At 39.7% G+C, this 21,320-nt stretch overlaps 1 protein-coding gene across 6 annotated transcripts in view; it reads right to left on the bottom strand.

The window, feature by feature from the left end:
* Positions 1-21,320, bottom strand: part of myo9aa (myosin IXAa) — a 365,642-nt gene that overhangs the window by 151,411 nt on the left and 192,911 nt on the right. For all 6 annotated transcript variants that reach the window (XM_072552871.1, XM_072552873.1, XM_072552876.1 and 3 more), the window contains 5 exons: positions 14,359-14,456; positions 11,386-11,512; positions 10,439-10,528; positions 6,223-6,339; positions 4,216-4,350 (listed from right to left, as the gene is read on the bottom strand). In XM_072552871.1, coding sequence (XP_072408972.1) covers positions 4,216-4,350; positions 6,223-6,339; positions 10,439-10,528; positions 11,386-11,512; positions 14,359-14,456 — 567 coding nt within the window. The remainder of the gene's footprint in view (positions 1-4,215; positions 4,351-6,222; positions 6,340-10,438; positions 10,529-11,385; positions 11,513-14,358; positions 14,457-21,320) is intronic.

Here is a 21,320-nt window from a genome sequence, read left to right as displayed (position 1 = left end):
TAGGCATAGGGATGATGTTGGCCCTATTGAAACAGGCAGGGACAGTGGACAAGGAGATTGTTACAAGAACTTTCTCATGTATAGGATCACAAAATCTGATCTGGCTTTATTAGCTGAATCCTTAAGTAAGCTATCCACTTTTTTGCTTAATGTGTCAGTGTAATACAATGATAGGGAAAATAAATCACAGACATTTTTAATTCAGCACAAGAAATCCCAAACGACTCTTACAGGAGCAGTCAAACATTAGCTTCAGTTCAAGAGTTTCAAATTTGCAAGCTGTGGGCATGTCTGCTCGATAATCTAATTATGTGAGCGCTGACTGGAATTCAGGCAGCATCTCCTAATGAATGAATTTATTCAGATTGGCGGGCAAGGCTGGGCTACAGGTCAGAATCGGGTAACTTAGACAGACAGAAGGGTTTTTGTAAATTTTGATTTTAAAAAAGAACTACTAGGAAAAGAAACCCAAGAATGTCAGATTCTTCACTGCATGTAACAGTTTGTAGCACCACATTAGAGTGTCCAACAATGAAATCCCTTCTTTAATATGCGAACACAGAGAAAAGAGTTATTGAAGGAAACCAATTCTAGTTGAAAGTTTTGGCAGTGACTCATCAGATTTTGTGTGCTTACATCCAAGCACTAATAAGCGACTAAAATAACCCTGTACCAGTTGTCATATTTTAGCTTGAAATGGCTACCTGCAGTCAACATTTTCACAATGAATCCCACTAATACTATATCCAGTATATAAAATGAACTGTGTATCTCCATGGATGGCCAGGGACTAAATCATGACCCAACTTAACATATTTAGAGAGTGTTTCAAGATAGAATTTCGTCCTTCAGGAAAATCAGAAGAGAACAGTAGCAAAAATCCAAAGCCATAAACAGTCTACTGATCAGATTTGGTGGATATATGTGGAATGCTATTGTCACATTATTCCAGACCTTGGTGTTTGCCCAATCATGTTCCACAGCACAGTACCGCACAGCTACGTGGCAATAGTTATCATGTATACATCATGTTGGCATCAACTGAATGCAACAATACACTGGAACATTCCAGTCAATAATCAACACTCGCTTTCCTGTCATTACAAACATCACTTGTCCACACAATGCTGGCTTATAAGAACAAGCAAGCTGGTTGAAAATAACAATGCTGCACCTCATTTCACAGTATCACGTAAGTGTTATGACACAAATACAGGCCATTAGGCCACTATGTCTGCAGTGGCAATCCAAACGAGTATCACTTAGTGCCATTCTTGTTCCTTTTCCTCATATTCTTGCAACTTATTTGAATAAAACAAGAATCCAATACTTGCTTGAATGCCTCAATTGAACTTGCCTCCACCACACTTCCTGGCAGTGCAGTCCATGTCTGAATCATTTGCGTAAAAATGTTTTTCCTCATCTTGCATTTGCTTCTTTTGTAAGTCAATTTAAATTTGCACCCTCTCATTCTTGATCCTTTTGACCAAGAATAATTTATCCCTGTCTACTCTATCGAATTCTGTCATGATTTTGAAAGCTTTTCTCAGAGTCCGCTCAGCCTTCTTCCTACCATACAAAATAGTCCTGACCTCTCCAATCTATCCTCATAATTGAAGTTTTCATACTTAGAAACACATTTTTGATTACCACTCCATGACCACAGTTTGGCTTACTTGCATCATGGCATCTCACTTTCTTCAGGAAGACTTACCAGCAGACATTAAGGAATGAGACATAAAGGAAGTCACTTCTGGGTTTCTTGTGGCAAACCCCAATTGTTGAATATTTCAATTAGTTCTGATGTAATGCGATAGCTCTGCTTTTGTGCAATCTTGCATTAAAAGAAAATCTTGCAACACCGCTTCATTTAAACTAATGGGGTGGGAATCGCATTATAGAGAATACAGTTCGCACTCTACAAACAATGGTCTAAATTTTTCAATTGTGTTAAAGCCAATTCGCGTTGAAGAAACATGCATCATAGCAGAACTGACTGTATCATAGTAAGAGTGGCTCTTCTCAAACAGGTTCACGACAGGGCCCCTTTGTATCCAAACTCTACCAGTCAGTGTAAACCTCTTTTGATCTGGGCAGAGACAACATTACCAATCTACACGCTAAGCATGAAATTACTTAACTTCAGTAATTGAGGAAGCTATTGCTTAGCTCAGGGAAATATATTCACTATGCAAAATTAAATACTTGCATATCAATCATTGTGAATCATTGGAGAACCCAATGCACACTGACTGGCTTTTGACCAGAACAAAAATGGAAGTTAGGTGAATTATTTATAAAACTGCTAAATCTGATACTCATTTTAATCTCACATGCATGTGTTATGAAGCTGTGGGTGCACTGTACCTTTAAGAGAGTTAAAAGCTAACAGAACTACCTGACAGCACCAAGTGTTCTGAATAAGATACAATGTAACATGTAGTCCAGCAGCTAGTGTAGCTGGTTGCCTGGAGACAAAAACAAATTTCAATTTGGCCAATCAGTTTAAATTATATCCCCAAAAAACAAAAAAAAACTCCAATCCAGTTTGAATTTAGTACATTGACAATATTAAATGCCAATGACACAATCCAATGCTTTGGGGGTGTAAGTCAGAGAAAAATTGTACAGTTGGGAGAGAACTGGGAAAAGACCAACAGATGTAGACAGCTAGTCAAAACTCTGAGGTACCTGTCTAGAGAAGGAGTTTGCACAGAGAAAAATATCAACACCAATCTGGAGAGCAAATCTACAGAGGAAAATAGAAAAAGATTCGACTGATGTCTAGTTTTGAAATTTGAATTTTTGGTAAATCTTAATCGGGATGTTGTATCGGACTAGTATTATAGAGGGAGAGTAAAAGATAGGTTAGAGGAAGGAGTTGTAAATAGTTGTTAGTTAATTATTCTCTGTTATACTTTAAGAAATAAAGTTGTCAATTTTACTTTAAATAGTTCCTGTCCCCTTGAATTTTCACATGTTACTGCAATGGGATAAATCTTTGTGTTAATGGTTTAAAATTAACAAAGGGAGTTTACCCCATGTCATAACACATGCAATAGAACATAGAACATAGAACGTTACAGTGGAGTACACGCGCTTCGGCCCTCAATGTTGCACCGAGATGTGAAACCAATCTGAAGCCTATTTAACCTACTCTATTCCATTTTCATCCATATGTTTATCCAATGACCATTTAAATGCCCTTAAAGTTGGCGAGTCTACTACTGTTGGCAGGCAGGGCATTCTATACCCTTAATACTCTCTGACATCTGTCCTATATCTATCACTACTCAATTTCAAACTATGTCCCCTCCTGCTAGCCATCACCATCCGAGAAAAACGGTTCTCACTGTTCACCCTCTCTTACCCTATCATTTTCTCCAATAAGAAATGAGTTATCATATGTAAAAGAGGTTTATATATGTACACAATGCCGTGGAACACACATACAGGGTCATGCAAAAATTGAGAACTCAGTTCATTCATGAATATACTTTAAAACTACGTATTGTCAAAACAAGTTTCTATTATTTGTTCAACAAAACTACTGAGTGGTCAACTGACAGCCAGTCTCCAATGCTCCAACCAAAATGGATGCTCATGATGCACCAGAAAATCCAAAACCTAGATGCAATCTCCATGTTTTTAAAAGAAACCGGTGTACGCCAAATGCTAAAAACAATTTGTAATTGAATTTCAACAATGCAAACGGCATTAGAATTTGACCAAGATCACAGTTTGTAAAATATAAATTAAATTACAAGCAAATTTCCAGTTGTAAGAAAGATTAAGAGTACAAAGCTGTTGCTAGAACATACTTTCTTCAAGCAGGAAATATAAATCTTTAAAAAAGGAAAAAACAGCTGACAGGAACTTTCTCCAAACAAAATACTAAAAGTTGAACTCTGTGCATGGAGTTTTAAATTTCAGAAACAAGTTTCTTCTTGGCCAAAATTTAACTTAACCAGTAACTTGAAGGTAAGTTCCCTCCCTCTCTAAAATGGAAAACATGACCTTTGTAAAGGTAAAATAAAAAAAGAAATTTCTTTTCATCCATGCGAGGTATGTCAAATCTGGGCACCTCAGCAACAGTGTCAGTATCAACCACATCCCATTTCAAATCCAGCACAGGAGAGATAAGAAAGTTCCTTTTATGCTATTACACCAAGTTATATTTTAAATTGCAATGTGTCCAAGAAATTTTGTTTTTACCTGCTCCATTTTGAAAATGTGCTGATTGAAGTAATACTGAAGCCGCTCATTAGCAAAGTTGATACAGAACTGTTCAAAGCTGTTGTTCTCATAGTCCTCAAAGCCAAAAATATCAAGTACACCAATGGAAAGAATCTACAAAGGCAAGTGCATTTATTACTATCAATATGCTGATCACTCAAAAGCGTGTGTGTCTTTTTGATGGTCTGTGTATAAAAAGATGACATGAAATAAAGTGAAAATAAACATTTAAGATGATTCTCATGTCATATCTGGTTGAGTTACCAGCTTCACCACAATCAAATCATGAGACACTGTAATTGGCATATTTAAATTTAGAGAATTCAACCTTATAAGCTAGCATTTGTGAAACCAAAATTTGGTTCAGTCATAATAAAATCAGAATAACTGCAGCACCAGAGGAGGGCATTCAGCCTGTTAAAATTATGTTGGTTCTCCACAACAACAATTTAGCTTCTACCATTTTCATATCCTTTCTCCATTGTGCTGCATAGTTTCACCTTCAGGTGCTTATCCAATTTCCATTTGAAAAGCATGATTAATTCTGCCTTCACTACCCTTTCAGGCAGGCTATGCCCAGTTTCAACCACTCACTATATAAAAATCATTTTTCCAATGTGTCTTTGGTTGCTTTGTAAACTTCAATCTGTGCCCTCTGGTCTGTGAACCTTCTGGGAACAGTTATTTCCTGGTCACTGTGGTCAGCTCCCACACAATTTTGAGCACAATCAAGTGCTCTTGCAACCCTCTCTTTTGCAAGAGCAAATCTAACTTCTCTAAATGTAAGCACACAATTGAAGTCTCTCACCCATGAAAAGGTTTCTTATGAATCTTTTCTGTCCCCTCTACAATGCCTTCACATCCCTCCAAAAGTGAGTAACCAAAACTGCGCAGGATTCTGTTTCAGACCAATGCAGTAATTTATTGGGGTTTAGCATAGCTTTCTTGTATTCGATGCCTCTATAAAGCCCAGGATTCCAGATGCCTTTTTAACCATTTCTCACCATTGCTTTGAGCTGCATAGTTGAATAGCTTATTTCAATCGTTGAGTTAATATATTAAGAAGAATTACTCATAACTTACCAACATGCTTCTGAGAATCAATGCATAGAATATACAGGTCAAATACAAGCCCATATCCGTGTTTATGCACCTCACAATCTTCTTTCTACCCCTCCAGAATACCCTACTAACCTTTTACCCTTGTGTCAGTATAGCTTTCCGATGTATCTCTGCATCAAATATATGAATGCAAGTCACCTTAATTATTCACTATGGTAACACCAGCTGGTAACTCAATCAGATATGACATGAGAATCATCTTAACTCTAATCATGCTCTGGGGAAAGATGTTCCATATAAATTTTCAATCGAATTTAGTAATGAATCACTTGGATTTATGGTCTCTGGTTTCAGTCTCCCACATGAAAAGAAATGCTTTCTCTATGTTGACCCAATCAAACCTTTTCATAATCTTATCTAACTGTTCCCAAGCACAAACTGTTGGCTTTAGGAGGAATTTGAAATGAAGTTTAAAAAAAAAGGCAAGTATTCATCTAAACACTAATTTAAACTCAACCCAGGAAAACTGGGGCGTGTCGAGAGATACCCAAATTAAGTCATCCAAATTTTTTGAGTCAGCGTTGAAGGATTCAAGTCATATGGCACAGTATTCTATTACTGCTTCCTATTAATATAGCCATACAGTAGGAGAAATGTTTTGTGACAGCGTTCTTTGTTTAGCATATCATATCCAAATAAAGAGACAAAACTTTGTTCTAAGACAAAGCAAGGAAAAGTTACAAACTGTCCTGAACCATTCATACACTTACCAATGGTAATATTCTTATGTATAGGGAGGAAAGCAGTATGGAAAAACAGTTAAAATTTATTATGGCTTTATCATTACATACATGAATTTCAGAGATGATCTGGTCAAACTTTTAGTTGAAAACCGGTCTATCAGATTTATTTGATCTGACTCACCTTCTGGTGTTCTTCTAGGTCACGATTGTTAAGGAGTGCATGGTTGATTCGGAATACTATCCAGTCAAACAGAGCACCATAAAGTGACTTAGCCATGGAGTCACGTACAGTTATTGCCTAAAATAGAACAAATTAGCAATTACCGATGGGCAACATAGAATGTAAATTGAAAATCTTATTGAGTTTTGAGGAGGTTTGTAGCTCAGGTTGAGGTTCTGGATGTAAGTTTGCTCGCTGAGTTGGAAGGTTTATTTTCAGACATTTCATCACCATACTAGGTAGCATCTTCAGTCAGCCTGCGGGTGAAGCACTGGTGGTGTAGCCCGCTTTCTATTTATGTGTTTGGGTTTCATTGGGTTGGTGTCATTTCCTGTGGTGATGTATTTTCTTATGGTGATGTCGTTTCCTGATCTTTTTCTCAGGGGTATAGCTTTTCAGTTGGAATGCCATGCTTCTAGGAATTTTCGTGCGTGTCTCTGGTTGTCTGAGGGTGGATGTGTTGTCCCACTCGAAGTGATGCCCTTTCTCAACTGTAAGGATACCAGTGAGAGGGGGTCATGTCTTTTTGTGGCGAGTTGGTGTTCATGTATCCTCGTGGCTAGTTTTCTGCCTGTTTGTTCAATGTAGTGTTTGTTACAGTTCTTGCAAGGTATTTGTAAATGACATTAGTTTTACTTGTTGTCTGTCAAGTTCATTAGCTGCTGTTTTAGTATGTTGGTGGGCTACCATGATGCCAAGGGTTGCAGTCATTTCCAAGATGGCTTTAATGTAGGAAGAGTGGCTAGGTTTTTTGAATGTGTTTTGTCTGTTTGTTGCTTAGAAATTGATGGACTGTTTTCATTGGGTACCCGTTCTTTTTGTAGATCACTGTAGAAGTGATTTTCCTCTGCTCTGCATAGTTCCTAATTCACTAAAGAGGAAAACAACAACAAACTGCCATTCCTAAATGTCGCAGTAGAGCGAACAGCCAATGGGGAACTTCAAACTAGCATTGACAGGAAAACAATAAATACGGATCAAATATTGAACTACAGAAGCAATCATCGCAACACCCACAAACGAAGCTGCGTTAGAACACTATTTCAACTGGCCACTACACCCAGCAACACAGAGGAACTACGGTGGGGTTTTATTGCAAATCGTTTCAGAGAACATCTTTAAGGAGAATTCAAAGGGATTTTACAAATACATAAAGGACAAAAGGGTAACTAGGGAGAGAATAGGGCCCCTCAAAGATCAACAAGGCAGCCTTTGTGTGGAGCCGCAGGAGATGGGAGAGATACTAAACGAGTATTTTGCATCTGTTTACACTTTGGAAAAGGACTTGGAAGATATAGAATGTAGGGAAGTACATGGTGACATCTTGAAAAATGTCCAGATTACAGAGGAGGAAGTGTTGGATGTCTTGAAATGCATAAAAGTGGATAAACCCCCAGGACTTGATCAGGTGTACCCGAGAACTCTGTGGGAAGCTAGAGAAGTGATTGCTGGGCCACTTCCTGAGATATTTATATCATTGAGAGTCACAGGTGAGGTGCCGGAAGACTGGAGGTTGGCTAATGTGGTCTCACTATTTAAGAAAGGTGGTAAGGACAAGTCAGGGAACTATCGACCAGTGAGCCTGACCTCAGTGGTGGGCAAGTTGTTGGAGGGAATCCTGAGGGACAGGATATATATGTATTTGGAAAGGCAAGGACTGATTAGAGATAGTCAACATCGCTGTGTGCATGGGAAATCATGTCTCACAAACTTGATTGAGTTTTTTAAAGTAGTAACAAAGAGGATTGAGGAGGGCAGAGCAGTAGATGTGATCTATATGGACTTCAGTAAGGCATTCGACAAGGTTCCCCATGACAGACTGGTTAGCAAGGTTAGATCTCATGGAATACAGGGAGAACTCGCCATTTGGATCTAGAACTGACTTAAAGATAGAAACGAGAGGGTATTAGTCGAGGGTTGTTTTTCAGACTGGAGGCCTGTGACCAGTGGAATGCCATAAGGATTGGGATTGGGTCCACTACTTTGCATCATTCATATAAATGATTTGGATGTGAGCACAAGAGGTATAGTTAGTAAATTTGCTGAGGACACCAAAATTAGAGGTGTAGTGGACAGCGAAGGAGGTTACCTCAGATTACAACAGGATCTGGACCAGATGGGCCAATGGGCTGAGAAGTGGCAGATGGAGTTTAATTTGGATAAATGCGAGGTGCTGCATTTTGGGAAAGCAAATCTTAGAGGGCTTATACACTTAATGGTAAGGTCCTAGGGATTGTTGCTGAACAAAGAGACCTTGGAATGTAGGTTCATAGCTCCTTGAAAGTGGAGTCGCAGGTAGATATGATCATGAAGGCGGCGTTTGGTATGCTTTCCTGTATTGGTCAGAGTATTGAGTACAGGAGTTGGGAGGTCATGTTGCGGCTATACAGGACATTGGTTAGGCCACTTTGGAATATTGCATGCAATTCTGGTCTCCTTCTTATTGGAAAGATGTTGTGAAACTTGAAAGGGTTCAGAAAAAATTTACAAGGATGTTGCCAGGGTTAGAGGATTTGAGCTACAGGGAGAGGTTGAATAGGCTAGGACTGCTTTCTCTGGAGCGTCGGAGGCTGAGGTGGTGACCTTATTAAGGTTTATAAAATCATGAGGGGCATGGATAGGATAAATACATGTGGTCTTCTCCCTGGGGTGGGGGAGTCCAGAACTAGAGGGCATAGGTTTAGGGTGAGAGATGAAAGATAAAAGGGTATAAGAGAGACCCAAGGGGCAACTTTTTCACGCAGAGGGTGGTGCACTTATGGAATGAGCTGCCAGAGGAAGTGGTGGAGGCTGGTATAATTGCAACATTTAAAAGGCATCCGGATGGATATATGAATAGGAAGGATTTAGAGGGATATGGGCAGGGTGCTGGCAGGTAGGACTAGAGTGGGTTGGGATATCTGGTCGGCATGGACAGGTTGGATTGAAGGGTCTGTTTCCATGCTGTACATCTCTACAAGTCTATGGCATCTCTGGGACATCCGCACCTACCAACCCCACTGCACCGTGGCTGAACACTTCAACTTCCCATCCCATTCTGTCAAGGACATGCAAGTCCTGGGCCTTCTCCACTGCCAAACCATTACAACCATTCCCTCCGCAACTCTCCAGTCAGGTCCAGACCCCCCCACCAGCCACACCCCACTCCAGGCACCTTACCCTGCCACCGCAGGAAGTGCAAAACCTGCACCCACATCACTCCCCTCACCTCCATCCAAGGCCCCAAGGGATCCTTTCACATCTGTCAGAAATTTACCTGCACCTGTACCAATGTCATCTACTGCATCCGTTGCACCCAGTGTGGTCTCCTCTGCATCAGGAAGACAGGACACCTTCTTGTGAATCATTTCAGAGAACATCTCGGGACACCCACACCCACACCAACCAAACCCACCACCCTGTGGCTGAGTATTTCACCTCCCCCTCCCCCTCCCACTCTGTCAACGTCGTGCAGGTCCTGGGCCTCTTCCACTGCCAAACTGTGACCCCACTCCCTTTGCCCAAATGCTACCCCCTCCCATTTATCTCTGAGCGCCAACCCACAAGCCTTATTCCTGTTGAAGGGCTTATGCCCAAAACATTGAGTCTCCTGCTCCTCGGATGCTGCTTGCCCTGCTGTGCTTTTCCAGCAGCACACTTTTAACTCTGATCTCCAGCATCTGCAGTCCTCACTTTCTCCTTCAGAACTCACCACAACAATAGATGGAATTTAAACTCAACGTAAAGTACCTGGAATTGAAAACTAGACTGAGTGGAAACTATCACTGACTGTCTTAAAAACCCATCCAGTTCACTTTGATCTGAATTTTCAATGCTGACACAGTAGTAACAGCCCTACGTCTGGGACAGCAATTCTTGGTACAAGTCCAACACCATGAGTTGTTCCATCTGCAGCCAACATTCATGATGGCTGATAAATCAGTCCAAGAGTCCTTTCACCTATTCCCCAAAGGGGAAACAAAGCAAGTGAAGACGTGTTTTATAAAAAACTTAAGAGACACACAAGAGTTCAGTACAGTCAGGGGATAAGTACCCATAACAGTGCACTCTGAATGAGTTTATATCCAAAATAAAGACTACTTTGGATTTGTCCTACACCAACTTATATTTGGACTAAAGCTCCTAATGTGGGATAGACAACATGCTACATGCAGTAAATGCATTACTTTCTATTTACCTCAGATAGTCTGTAGGGCAGAATAAGTCTCTCTCCAACTGTCACAGTCTTCCTGGTGGTCAGTGCTTCAAACAGTGCATCTTCTTTAACCTAATTAAAGAGCAGTGAATTTCAAAATGAGTGATATTACAGAGACTTTATGCTCCATAGTGTTAATAGTAGTTGGGTATTAATGTAGCTTTAAATCTTCGTGGTAGGTTTTTAACTCAAAGAACTCTTAAGTTTCATGATGGATCAGGAAGTATTTGGCAAATTCAATTTTCTTTCCTGACTTAAAGAGTTAAATTTTCTCTTTATCAAATTAACCAAAAACAGTCTTTTCTGCAATCAGGAAATAGTGAAAATCATTGCGCTTATGCAAACCCTTTCAACAGTATTCACTTTACAGTATGATCTTCTTGTCCAAGCAAGAAATAAACAGACGTAGCAATTCTGACCTCATGTCCTTCCACAATTCTGCAACTAGCAGCCATGCCTTCAGCTTCTGAGGCCCTGACGTTCTGGCATTTCCTCCTGAAACCTCTCCAATTCTGAAAACGCTCTTTCCTCTTTTAAGGCATTTCTTAAATCCTATTATTATCAAGGTTTTTGGTGGTCTGCCTCAATACCTTCATGTGTGGCTTGGTGTAAAATTATGTCCAATTACGCTCATAAAGAACTTCAAGAACTTTTTGTCAAATGTGACATACAAGTAGTTGTTACTGCTAAATACGCAAAGTGTGGCTCATTCTTTTCAATAACAAAATGAAATGTACATGTACATAGTGCTATATGTTGTGGTTGAGGCAAAAAATATATAATTTTGGGCTTTTCTCAACTAGGAACTATGGTATAAACAAAAATGAATTACCTGTATATTCCTTTCAGGGAAAGAATTTAACAATTTAACAGAGAATGGAAGTTATTATGATACAGCATTGAATTGATAAGATGAATAGGTGCACTACCTCCAGAAGCTCCGAGACAATGGGCAACACTTCTGGATTGCAAATGTCGACTGAATCATCTCGATAAGTCTTCTTTTTGTATTTTATATTCCCAAGTTGTAAAATTGCAGACAGGAGGCAAAATATCCTGAAATTATAATGACATTAAAATTATTTAAATGGCATCTAAAAATCTAATTACATAGAACCGTCTAACTATTATAGAACATCAAACTTGCAATAAACAAGAGAAGAAAACATCTCTAATAACTGGACAATTTTTTATAAACATCTTAGGTTTATAAAATTTTATTTTTTTCCATGGTGATTGCACAATTTGTCTCCAAAGATGCATTTTAGCCATAATACTGCAACCAAAAGAGCCAAAATGTTACTGTGAAGCAGATGGTAAACGTTAATATTACAGTTTCAGAAAAATACAAGGCAACAGTGAGTTACTATGCACCGGTAATCCATTATCAATGTATGATAAGCTTCTGAAACAGATTTAACATTAGTTTTAATGGGATAAATAGCATTTCAGACTTTCTTGTATGGACATGCTATGAAAAGTTCTCTTTGTCTTCAAATGGAATTGAATCAATTTGAACAATTAAAACTGGCATTATTTCAGCCAAAACTTAAGTCCATAAGAGATAGGAACTGAAATAGACCATTCAAACCTGCTCCACCATTCAATTAGATCAAGGCTGATCTAATAATACAATTTCTCTTTCCTGCCTTTTGCCAATAACCCTTGATCCCTTTCTTGTTTAAAAGTTTGAATGCTCAAACTTGAACGTACTTAGACTCATCAGATCTATGCAATAGAGAATTCCACAAGTTCACTACCCCTGCAAGAAGAAATTCCTCATCTCTGTCTTAAATGGGATTACGATTTCTAGTCCTAAACTCTCCCACAAAGGGAAACAACTTCTCTATGTCTTCCCCAACAAGTCCCCTAAAAATCATGCACATTTCAACAAGGTCACCTCTCATTCTTTTAAACTCCATCAAGTACAGGTCGAAGATGCACAAATTCTCCTCATATCACTGTCCCTCCATATCCAGGATCAACCTTGTGAACTTTCTCCAGATTGCCACCAATGCCAGTTCATCTTTGCTCAGCTAAGGGAAAACCAAAACTGTTCACAGTATTTCAATTGTGGTCTGACTACTGCCTTGATTATTATTAGCAAGACCTGCCCTTTATCCTCCTTTCAACATGAAATAAAGGCCAACATTCTATTTACTTTCCTATTTACCTGAACTTGCATGCTAGCTTTGTGTGGTCCGTTCACAAGCACTCCCAAATCTCTCTGTGCTCCATTTAAATAATGCTCAGTTCTTTCTGCCAAAGTGCATAATCTCTCATTTTCTCACTTTACATTCCATCTGTCAAATGTTTGTCCACTCACTGAACCTGTCTATATCCCTTTGCAGACTCTATGCATCACCTTTATTACTTGTCTTCCCACCTATTTTTGAGTGTGTGTGGATGACAGGCATTCACTATCTTTCAAGTCATTAACATGTATTGCAAATAACTATGACCCCAAAACTCATGCCTATGAGATTTCAGTCGTTACATGTTGCATGAAATCCCAATCCAATCTAAACAAGGTGCAATTCAGAAAGTCTATCAAAGTCACGTGCAAGACTAAGGATTTAGTTCCCCAAAAATGAAAAGGATAAATAGCAGAATTCTACAAAATCCCTGCCACCAAAGTTTCAGTCTGTTTCTTAAGACATCTTCACACGCTTTAATTCTATGACATTTCACCATATTCACAAAAAATCGGCATTAAATGATTTTTAAAAAAGACCAAAACAATCTGGACTCATACGACATAAATAAAACCTGGTTTATTTTCTGTGACCTATCAATGCCTGGCTGGTATCAGCAACATTCTTTCTAAATAGAATCAATTATTTTAAACTTCTAACAAGTGAAGTTATATACCTGCATCACATCTAAAACACAATTTCCCTTTTACCTATATTTAAGTACCACAATCATTGAGAGTATAACGGCAAATAGCTCTTTTGCTCATGATTCTTGAGGGCCAGCTTGTTTGACAACTTATCTGGTTTTAGTCAGGCGCACCAGACTTTTCAAACAGTATCCCTACATCTAGTATTTGGTGTGCTCCAGCAGGGTGCACTTCAAGCAATCTTTTCCAAAATTCACAGTTATGCTTTGTGGCTGCTTCACTCCATCTCCTTCTCCATTCAACATGTATACAAACTATGTTTTTGACCCCAGCCCTGTTCGTTAAAAGAAAGCTGGCTAAATTCAAAAATTCCACTTCATCATTATAGAATGTGCTTGATTTTGTTCCACTGATTTCAAAGAATCAAAAAAACAACTGACCAGGTCATACACTGACAGCAACCTGCTCTCTCAGTTTACTACCCAGACAGCTAAGTTCAAAATTAATCCCAATGATTTTCTTGTTTCAAGTCTTCCTGTACGTCACCTAGACTGCTCTACAACATTACGAGAATGACAGCAATTTACTGCAGACGACATGTTCTCAGACATCATCTTATGGCTTAGTGTTAATCCTTGATGGATGGTCATCCTCATGAATCAAGATGGAATTCCTTTTATACTCCTTAGCCTTGCAACTCTAATCACATTCTAATTAAGGCAAACTTCTGCATCCAGGCTAAGTGTTTAATTCAGCAGGATTAAGGATAAATTCTGGGACTTGGGAGTAATCATATGAAAATGAAGGCTCTTGTGGGGCAGTGATAGCATCTCTATCTCTGAACAAGGACTGGTGGATTCCACCTACTCCAGAGGGATGCATTCTTTTCCTGGGACAGATTGGTTAGAAAGATATCCATCATGAAAAAGCTACAGCTTTTTAAACCAAGCTTTTTAATCAAAACCATAACACTACATCAAATAATTTGCTCCCGTGTAAAACATCTCTGTGTTACAAATCCATTCAGCATGTTTCTGGTATTCCAGGTATCGCACCTTACCGTTTGCGTGTCTTGGGCAGGAATCCAACCATTTCCATGGCTAGTTGTAAGCGCTCAAAGTCATGTTTCAGATCCTCGCCCTCAACAGAAAAACTGTCCTGTTAAAGTTTGAAGGAAAATAACGTTGTCAGGAAGAATTTGTATAATTTTATCATTGACTTTCAGCCTCTCCCTGAAGATATTTACTCTTCTCTGCAATAACCTTCAAACGTATTAGTCATCCTCTTATACTTCTGCCTGTTCTTTAGGGGAGGGTCTCAGCACTGCACATTACAGGCTGTTTCACAGCAGAGACCATTAAAACCAAGCCCATTCCTGTCCTTACTCAATATATAAAATTACAGACTTCAGAGAAAGATCATTAGGTGATACTTAGAAATGGAAAACCCATTCACTATTCTCTTCCTCTGTCCCTTCATGACCAAACAGCTCATAAATCATTGACTCCTATGTAACAATAGAACTATCCTTCCAGCTCATCCAGACCCAGGTTATGCCTGGTTCACAGTGCTCAATTGTTCATTTTTGAAAGACATATGCATCTATCTTTACAGCACAGTGATTAAAAGGATGAATCGGATTTTCACCTTCTCCTAACAATAAGGAATATAGTATACTAGATTCAAGAATAAGGTCGTGGTTCCAGCTTTGAGGTTGGTTTAACTGTTGATAAAAACTGACTGAAAATGTAAATTACTCTAGTCATAAATCATAGAAGCAAAGCAAGTGCATGCCCATCAGAAGATAAACTGTATCACAGGACATAGAAGACTAAGTCTTTAAATTTGGAACCAACAAAGTTTGGTATATAATTTGAAGTGGAAGGGTGATTTTTTTCTGGAATTAATCTTACACTTGGACTAATACTATCAGACTCTAATATTAAAAGGAGCTAATTCCAACCCCTACAAATTTGCAAGCACACAAATTGCTGTCCGAGACAGCTCAAAATATAGTTTTTATGAAAAATAATATAATATGAAATATAATAAATTCTGTAAAGAATATAAGAGGGACTGATGAATAAAATTCAAAGTCATAAAATGCAGCTGAGCAATGGTCATCCAGTGATTGTATCAACATAAAACCAACTTCACAGATAGAGCTGCAGGCTTATGAAGTCATTCTGTTGAAACATCCAACAAATAAGGTTGCTTCGTAGTAGTGATTTACTGTCTCAGTGTCTAACTATTAGGCTGATCAAAGAGCTGTTGGAAATTACATTATGAGCAAATGCAACTCTAAAGGTATAAATTCAATTCAAGCAAATGATTTTGCCTCCTTTGCAACAGTTCCACAACAAAATTTAGAATGAGGAAACACAAGATCAACCTTAATGATGCTTCATATTTTTAAAACATATGCCTTCAGAAGTTGAAATAGCTTTCAAAGAATGCCAAAACTATAAAAATAGGTAGTTATCTGAAAAGATCACAGCTGGAGAAAATCTGATCCTGTAGGTTATGACAGATTCAGATGTTTCCATTTGAACCTCATAGAACAGTCTCCCTCCTACTTCAGGCAGCATCCGAGGAGCAGGTGAATCAACGTTTCGGACATAAGCCTTCCCATTCCTGGCGAAGGGCTTATGCCTGAAACATAGACTCTCCTGCTCCTCAGATGCTGCCTGATCTGCTGTGCTTTTTTAGCATCACATTCCTGACTCTGACCTTCAGCATCTCAGTCCTCACTTTCTTCCTCCTACCTTGACCAACATCCATCGGTTCACTCTTTCAACCAGCAATACTGTTAACCTCTAACAGACAAAGTTTTGTGGTGTCACCCTCTTGTTAACAAAAACACACGTTTGCATAGCATCTTTCATGATCTTGGGATAAAGCAAATCTCTTATGAGTCAATTAAGCATTTTTTTTTAAGCAAACAGGGCAGACAATTAAGACACAGAAAAGTCCCACATACAATAGTAAGGTAAATGGTCAATTAATCCATTCTAGTTAAGTGAGATGGCAGATATATTTTGGGCAGCAAGACTCTTTTGTGTCTCTATGGATAATGTAATGGGATCTTTTGTCAAAGACAGACAGGGAAGACAGAATCTAATTTTAGTGGCTCACTCAAAATAAGACAACTTTAAAAGCACCACAACAGCTTTTGCCCAATATTGTCCAAAAGATTGGGTGGAATACTTAAAATCCAGAGTGAGGGCAAGTTAAGAAGAGCTATAGGCTTTTCAAATCCAAGTGTCTTTTAGGCATTGTGTAGAAAAAGCAATAGTCCTGCAGTTCAGTGATAAGAGCCAGTGATTTAAGCCAAATATAAGATCAAGACAGGTGTCTTGACAGTGCCAAGACTACTTCAAGATGAAGGCAAAAAAGATCGGGAAGGAGGGGAATACTTGTGCTAAAACTTTCTACGTCTTTTCAGTTGCTTTTAAGGTTGAGAAAACAATGCTGTAAGAAATACCAGAGAAAAAATAAAATCAGTTTCCAATTCAAGATGTTCACTTGTTATTGCTTTTTTAAGTGGTTGCCAATACTTAGTAACTGTCTGAGTTGCCCTCAGAATGCATCTATCATGTGTACTGTGGTTGAACAGGTACCCTCTAATGTGGTGCCACGGAGGAATCCAAAAGGGTTATTCTGGGGAAACCCCAAAGATCAAACCCACAACAATGCAAATCTACTGAATATCAAAAAAGCAATCGCACTTTGATCCATTTGCAGTATGCAATGTTTATGTTGCAAGAGTTCACGATCTTGGGAAAAGAGGCAGTCAAAAACTCAGCCATTAGTTGAATAGTGAAAATGCCTGCTCAATGTTATGACGTGGAGGTGCCAGTGTTGGACTTGGGTAAACAAAGTTAAAAATCACAACACCAGGTTATAATCCAACAGGTTTATTTAGAAGCACTAGCTTTTGGAGTGCTGCTCCTCCATCAGGTAGCTGTGGAGCAGGATCACAAGACACAGAATTTATAGCAAAAGTTCACAGTATCATGCAACTAAAACGATATACTGAACAAGCATAGATGCTGTTAAGTCTTTCATCTTTTAGAATGGGTTTGAGGTTCATTAATATGTAAAGCCCAGAACTTCTTTTAAGTCACATTCTCAAGATAACTTAAGGTTTTTACTGAAAAAAAAAGGTGACATCTCAGCTCAGGCAATGCTTTAAATGTGTGAAGTTGGGAGATTCAAGATGGCTGCAATCCAGGAGGTCTGAGTCTGCAGTGCCTAAGACTCGGACAAAGTGGGGTATCCACCTTCAGCTCACCTTTTAAACCACTCAAGATAGCTTTTGCACAGCACTCTTAGTCATTTTGCATTAAACTTTAACAGTTTGGTGCTTTTTTTAAAAAATGACTAAAGGCAAAAACTCCCCCACTCCCTCCCGCAGCAGCAGGGACGTCCATGGCCACTTTGCGGGACTTACCTGTAGAGACGAGCCTGATCTCAGAGATCATCAAACTCCTGGAGAAGATCGACACATCCATCGAGGAAGCCCGGTCCAGGTGGGAGTTGATCTTGGTCATGCTGCAGAAGCATGACCGAGAGATCGAAAAACTCAGGCAGTGTGTCGGAGGGGCAGAGCAATGGGCCGCGGCCTCGGAGACTGCTGCTGAGTCATCCGTGGGTCAGATCCGGGCCCTGGAGCGACGAGTCTGAACCCTGGAGGAGCACATTGATGACCTCGAGAATCAGGGTCGTTGGAAAATTATTTGGTTGCTGGGCCTTCCCAAACGGGAGGAGGAAGGCCAGCTTGTGGATTTCTTAGAGCAATGGCTCCCACAATTATTGAAGTTGGAGTCAGGACTGGGCCAGGTACGGATGGAGTGGGCCCACTGATCCCCATGCCATGATGTACAAAGGCTCCAAAATAATGCTGTTTCAGGACTTTTTTGCAGTCGTGGTTCGCAAGAGGAAGGCATTCGATGAGGTGAAGAAGTGTTTGAGAGATTTAAATATTCAATACTCGATGTGATATCCGGCAACGCTGCGCTTCAGTCATGGAGGATCTGTATATAACTTTGAATCATCAGACAAGGTAAAAGAATTCCCGGACCCTCTCAAACAGACTGCAGGACTTGAACTGTATAGATAACGACTTCATTTTGCACATTCCCCCCTCCCGCCCTTTGCTTACTCTTCTTTCTTTCTCCATCACCCATCCTTCTCTGTGATGGGGGTCTCCCTTCTAGAGCTTGTGTGGCTTATTTGATTTTTGGGGGAGTTTTATTTTTTGAGTGGGGTTTTCTCTCTTTTTTTCTTATTTAGTTGCCTAATACTTGTTGGGATTGTAATTTTATAACTTTATATATTTCTATCATGTATTGTTTTATTAAACATATCTAGGTGATGGCATGGGGGGAGGGGTGGGTCACTCACTGTTAACTCCTGTTTTATAAGACACTTGAATTTATTTACTCCATTTTGTAATGCCTGAGCCAAGGACAGGGCCTTAGCTGGGAGAGGTTATGGTGGGGTTATTGGAAGGTAGTAATGCCCCCTGGGAGCAAGTGGGAGAGTCTCCTTTCAAATGTTTTGTGTTATTTTTACTTAGTAGTTCTTAATTGTGTTGGTTTAGCTGTTTTAAAGAATTATTTTTAATGTGAATTTTTTATGGTCTTTATTCAATGTCTTTTGGGTGGGGTTCTTCCTCCTGGGGGGTCTCCGGCCTGACTGGACGATCATGGCTAGCCAATCGATTAGATGGTGCACCTGGAATGTCAAGGGGAGCCACTCGCCAATCAAAAGAAAAAGATATTATCAAATCTTAAAAAAGAAAGGGTTGATGTAGCTGTTCTACAGGAGACACATCTACTTGATAAGGAACACTTGAAGCTGCAACAGGGTGGGTTTGGCCAGGTGTTCTTTTCATCATTCAGCTCAAAAAGTAAGAGATTGTCCATTCTCATTTGGAAGAATCTTCCTTTCCAAATGTTAAGCCAGATAAAAGATGAGTCTGGATGGTATATATTGATCAAAGCCCTAATATACGGAGAGGAATACGGGATTTTGAATCTTTATTGTCCCCCGGCACACCCTTTTAAATTTGTAACAGAAGCGTTGTCTAAGTTAATGGCTTTTGGGTCCGTCATACAATTAAAATCTCCCCCTATAATAGTATTATTGACCCAGAGACGGATAGGATACTTAGGAGCACTGTGGGCATATCTCAGAGATCGAGGCAACTGGCGGATCTGAACAAGGAGCTAGGACTAGATGATGTGTGGAGGTGTCTTCATCCCCACAGTAGAGACTTTACTTTCTTTTCTAACCTACACAAATGCCATACCAGAATTGATATGTTTTTTGTCCCTTCGACCCTTTTGAATTTGTTACTGTCTTGTAAAATAGGTAATATAACTATTTCTGGTCTTGCCGCAGTATATATATGAAAGTTAAGACTAGGGATGATGAGATAGGCCCCCAACATTGGCATATGGATCCTTTCTTATTGAAGGATAGCAAATTTATAAAGTATTTTTCGCAGGAATTTAAAACCTTCTGGGATATCAACTCAGGTATGACTAGTAACCCTTTGATGATGTGGGAGACCACTAAGGCATATGTGCAAGCTTGGTCATCTCATATTCTGCGACCCAGAAACGACAAAAGGGAGAGTGACAGCGCCTGCTCGAGGCTTGGCTGCAGGCAGCTGAGACAGCATATGTTGATAGACCCTCCATTACTAAGCCACAGAGGGTCACAGCCCTTAGGGCAGCCTTGAATACCGCACTTACACAAACAGCAAAAAGGGAAATATTATTCGCAAAGCAGAGATTATTTGAATCTGGTGACAAGCCTGACAGGTATCTAGCATACCTTGCCAGAAAGAAAAAGGCACCCCAAGCCATTGCGTCCATTAGAGAAAGTGCTGGTACCTTGACTTGTGATCGTAAAAAGATCAGTACAGCCTTTAAAAAGTTTTATTTTGAATTATATAAGTCGCAGGACTTAGAGGATAGAACTAGGAAGATGGAGTGTTTCTTTTAAAATCTGGCCCTTCCGGGCCTAACCTCAGAGCAGGTGTCAATCTTTAATGCCCCCTTGACAATCCAGGAAGTACAGGATGTGGTTAGGCAGCTTCAGAGTGGCAAAGCGCCTGGGCCAGACAGAGTCCAGGTTGAGTTCAATAAAGAATTTAAAGGGGAACTGCCCAGGCCACTCATAAATATGTACAATCATTCACAGAGTCAGGGCTGCCTCCCGCCTTCGTTAAGAGAAGCAAATATTTCTCTCATTCTTAAGAAGGGAAAGGCCCCAGAAGATTGCTCTTCATATAGACCCATATCCTTGTTAAATGTGGATTTTAAAATTCTTTCAAAAATGTTAGCATTAAGACTGGAGAGAGTTTTACCATTCATTATAAAAGAGGACCAGATGGGGTTTATAAAGGATCACAGGCCAACTAATAGCATTAGAAGGGTCTTAAGTAGGATACAAGCCTGCCAACAGGGAACAATACTGGGGTTGGCTGTCTCCCTAGATGCAGAGAAAGCATTTGATTGGGTAGAATGGCCATACCTTTTTTATACGCTGGAACGGTTCAGTGTTGGAGAGGTCTTTACTAAATGGGTTTCAGTATTATATAATGATCCCAAAGCAGCCATGATCACCAACGGCTTAAGTTTGGATGGCTTTAGCATCGGCAGAGGCTGTTGCCAGGGATATCCTCTCTCACCATTATTATTTACACGTGTGATTGAACCCCGAGTGGAAGCTATACAAACTGACCCTAATATAACGGCTCCGAGGGTTGGATCAGGCAAGCACAAAATTACTCTCTCTGTGGATGATGCCCTCCTCTTCTCAAGTAATCCTTTGACATCCATGCCCCGCTTAATTCAAGTGGTCAATCTGTTCGGTATGTTCTCAGGTTACAAAATCAATTTTATGAAATCGGAAGCCATGCCGTTGGGAGGCCTTGCCAGTATATCCAATTTACCGGATGGATCTGGTTTTCCCTTTTGGTGGTCGCTAGAAGGTTTTCTGTACTTG

Source organism: Chiloscyllium punctatum, chromosome 33 (assembly GCF_047496795.1).
Source record: "Chiloscyllium punctatum isolate Juve2018m chromosome 33, sChiPun1.3, whole genome shotgun sequence".
Lineage (NCBI taxonomy): Eukaryota > Metazoa > Chordata > Chondrichthyes > Orectolobiformes > Hemiscylliidae > Chiloscyllium > Chiloscyllium punctatum.
The sequence above is the reverse complement of the archived record's forward strand: the minus strand, read 5'-3'. Positions and strand labels throughout refer to the sequence as shown.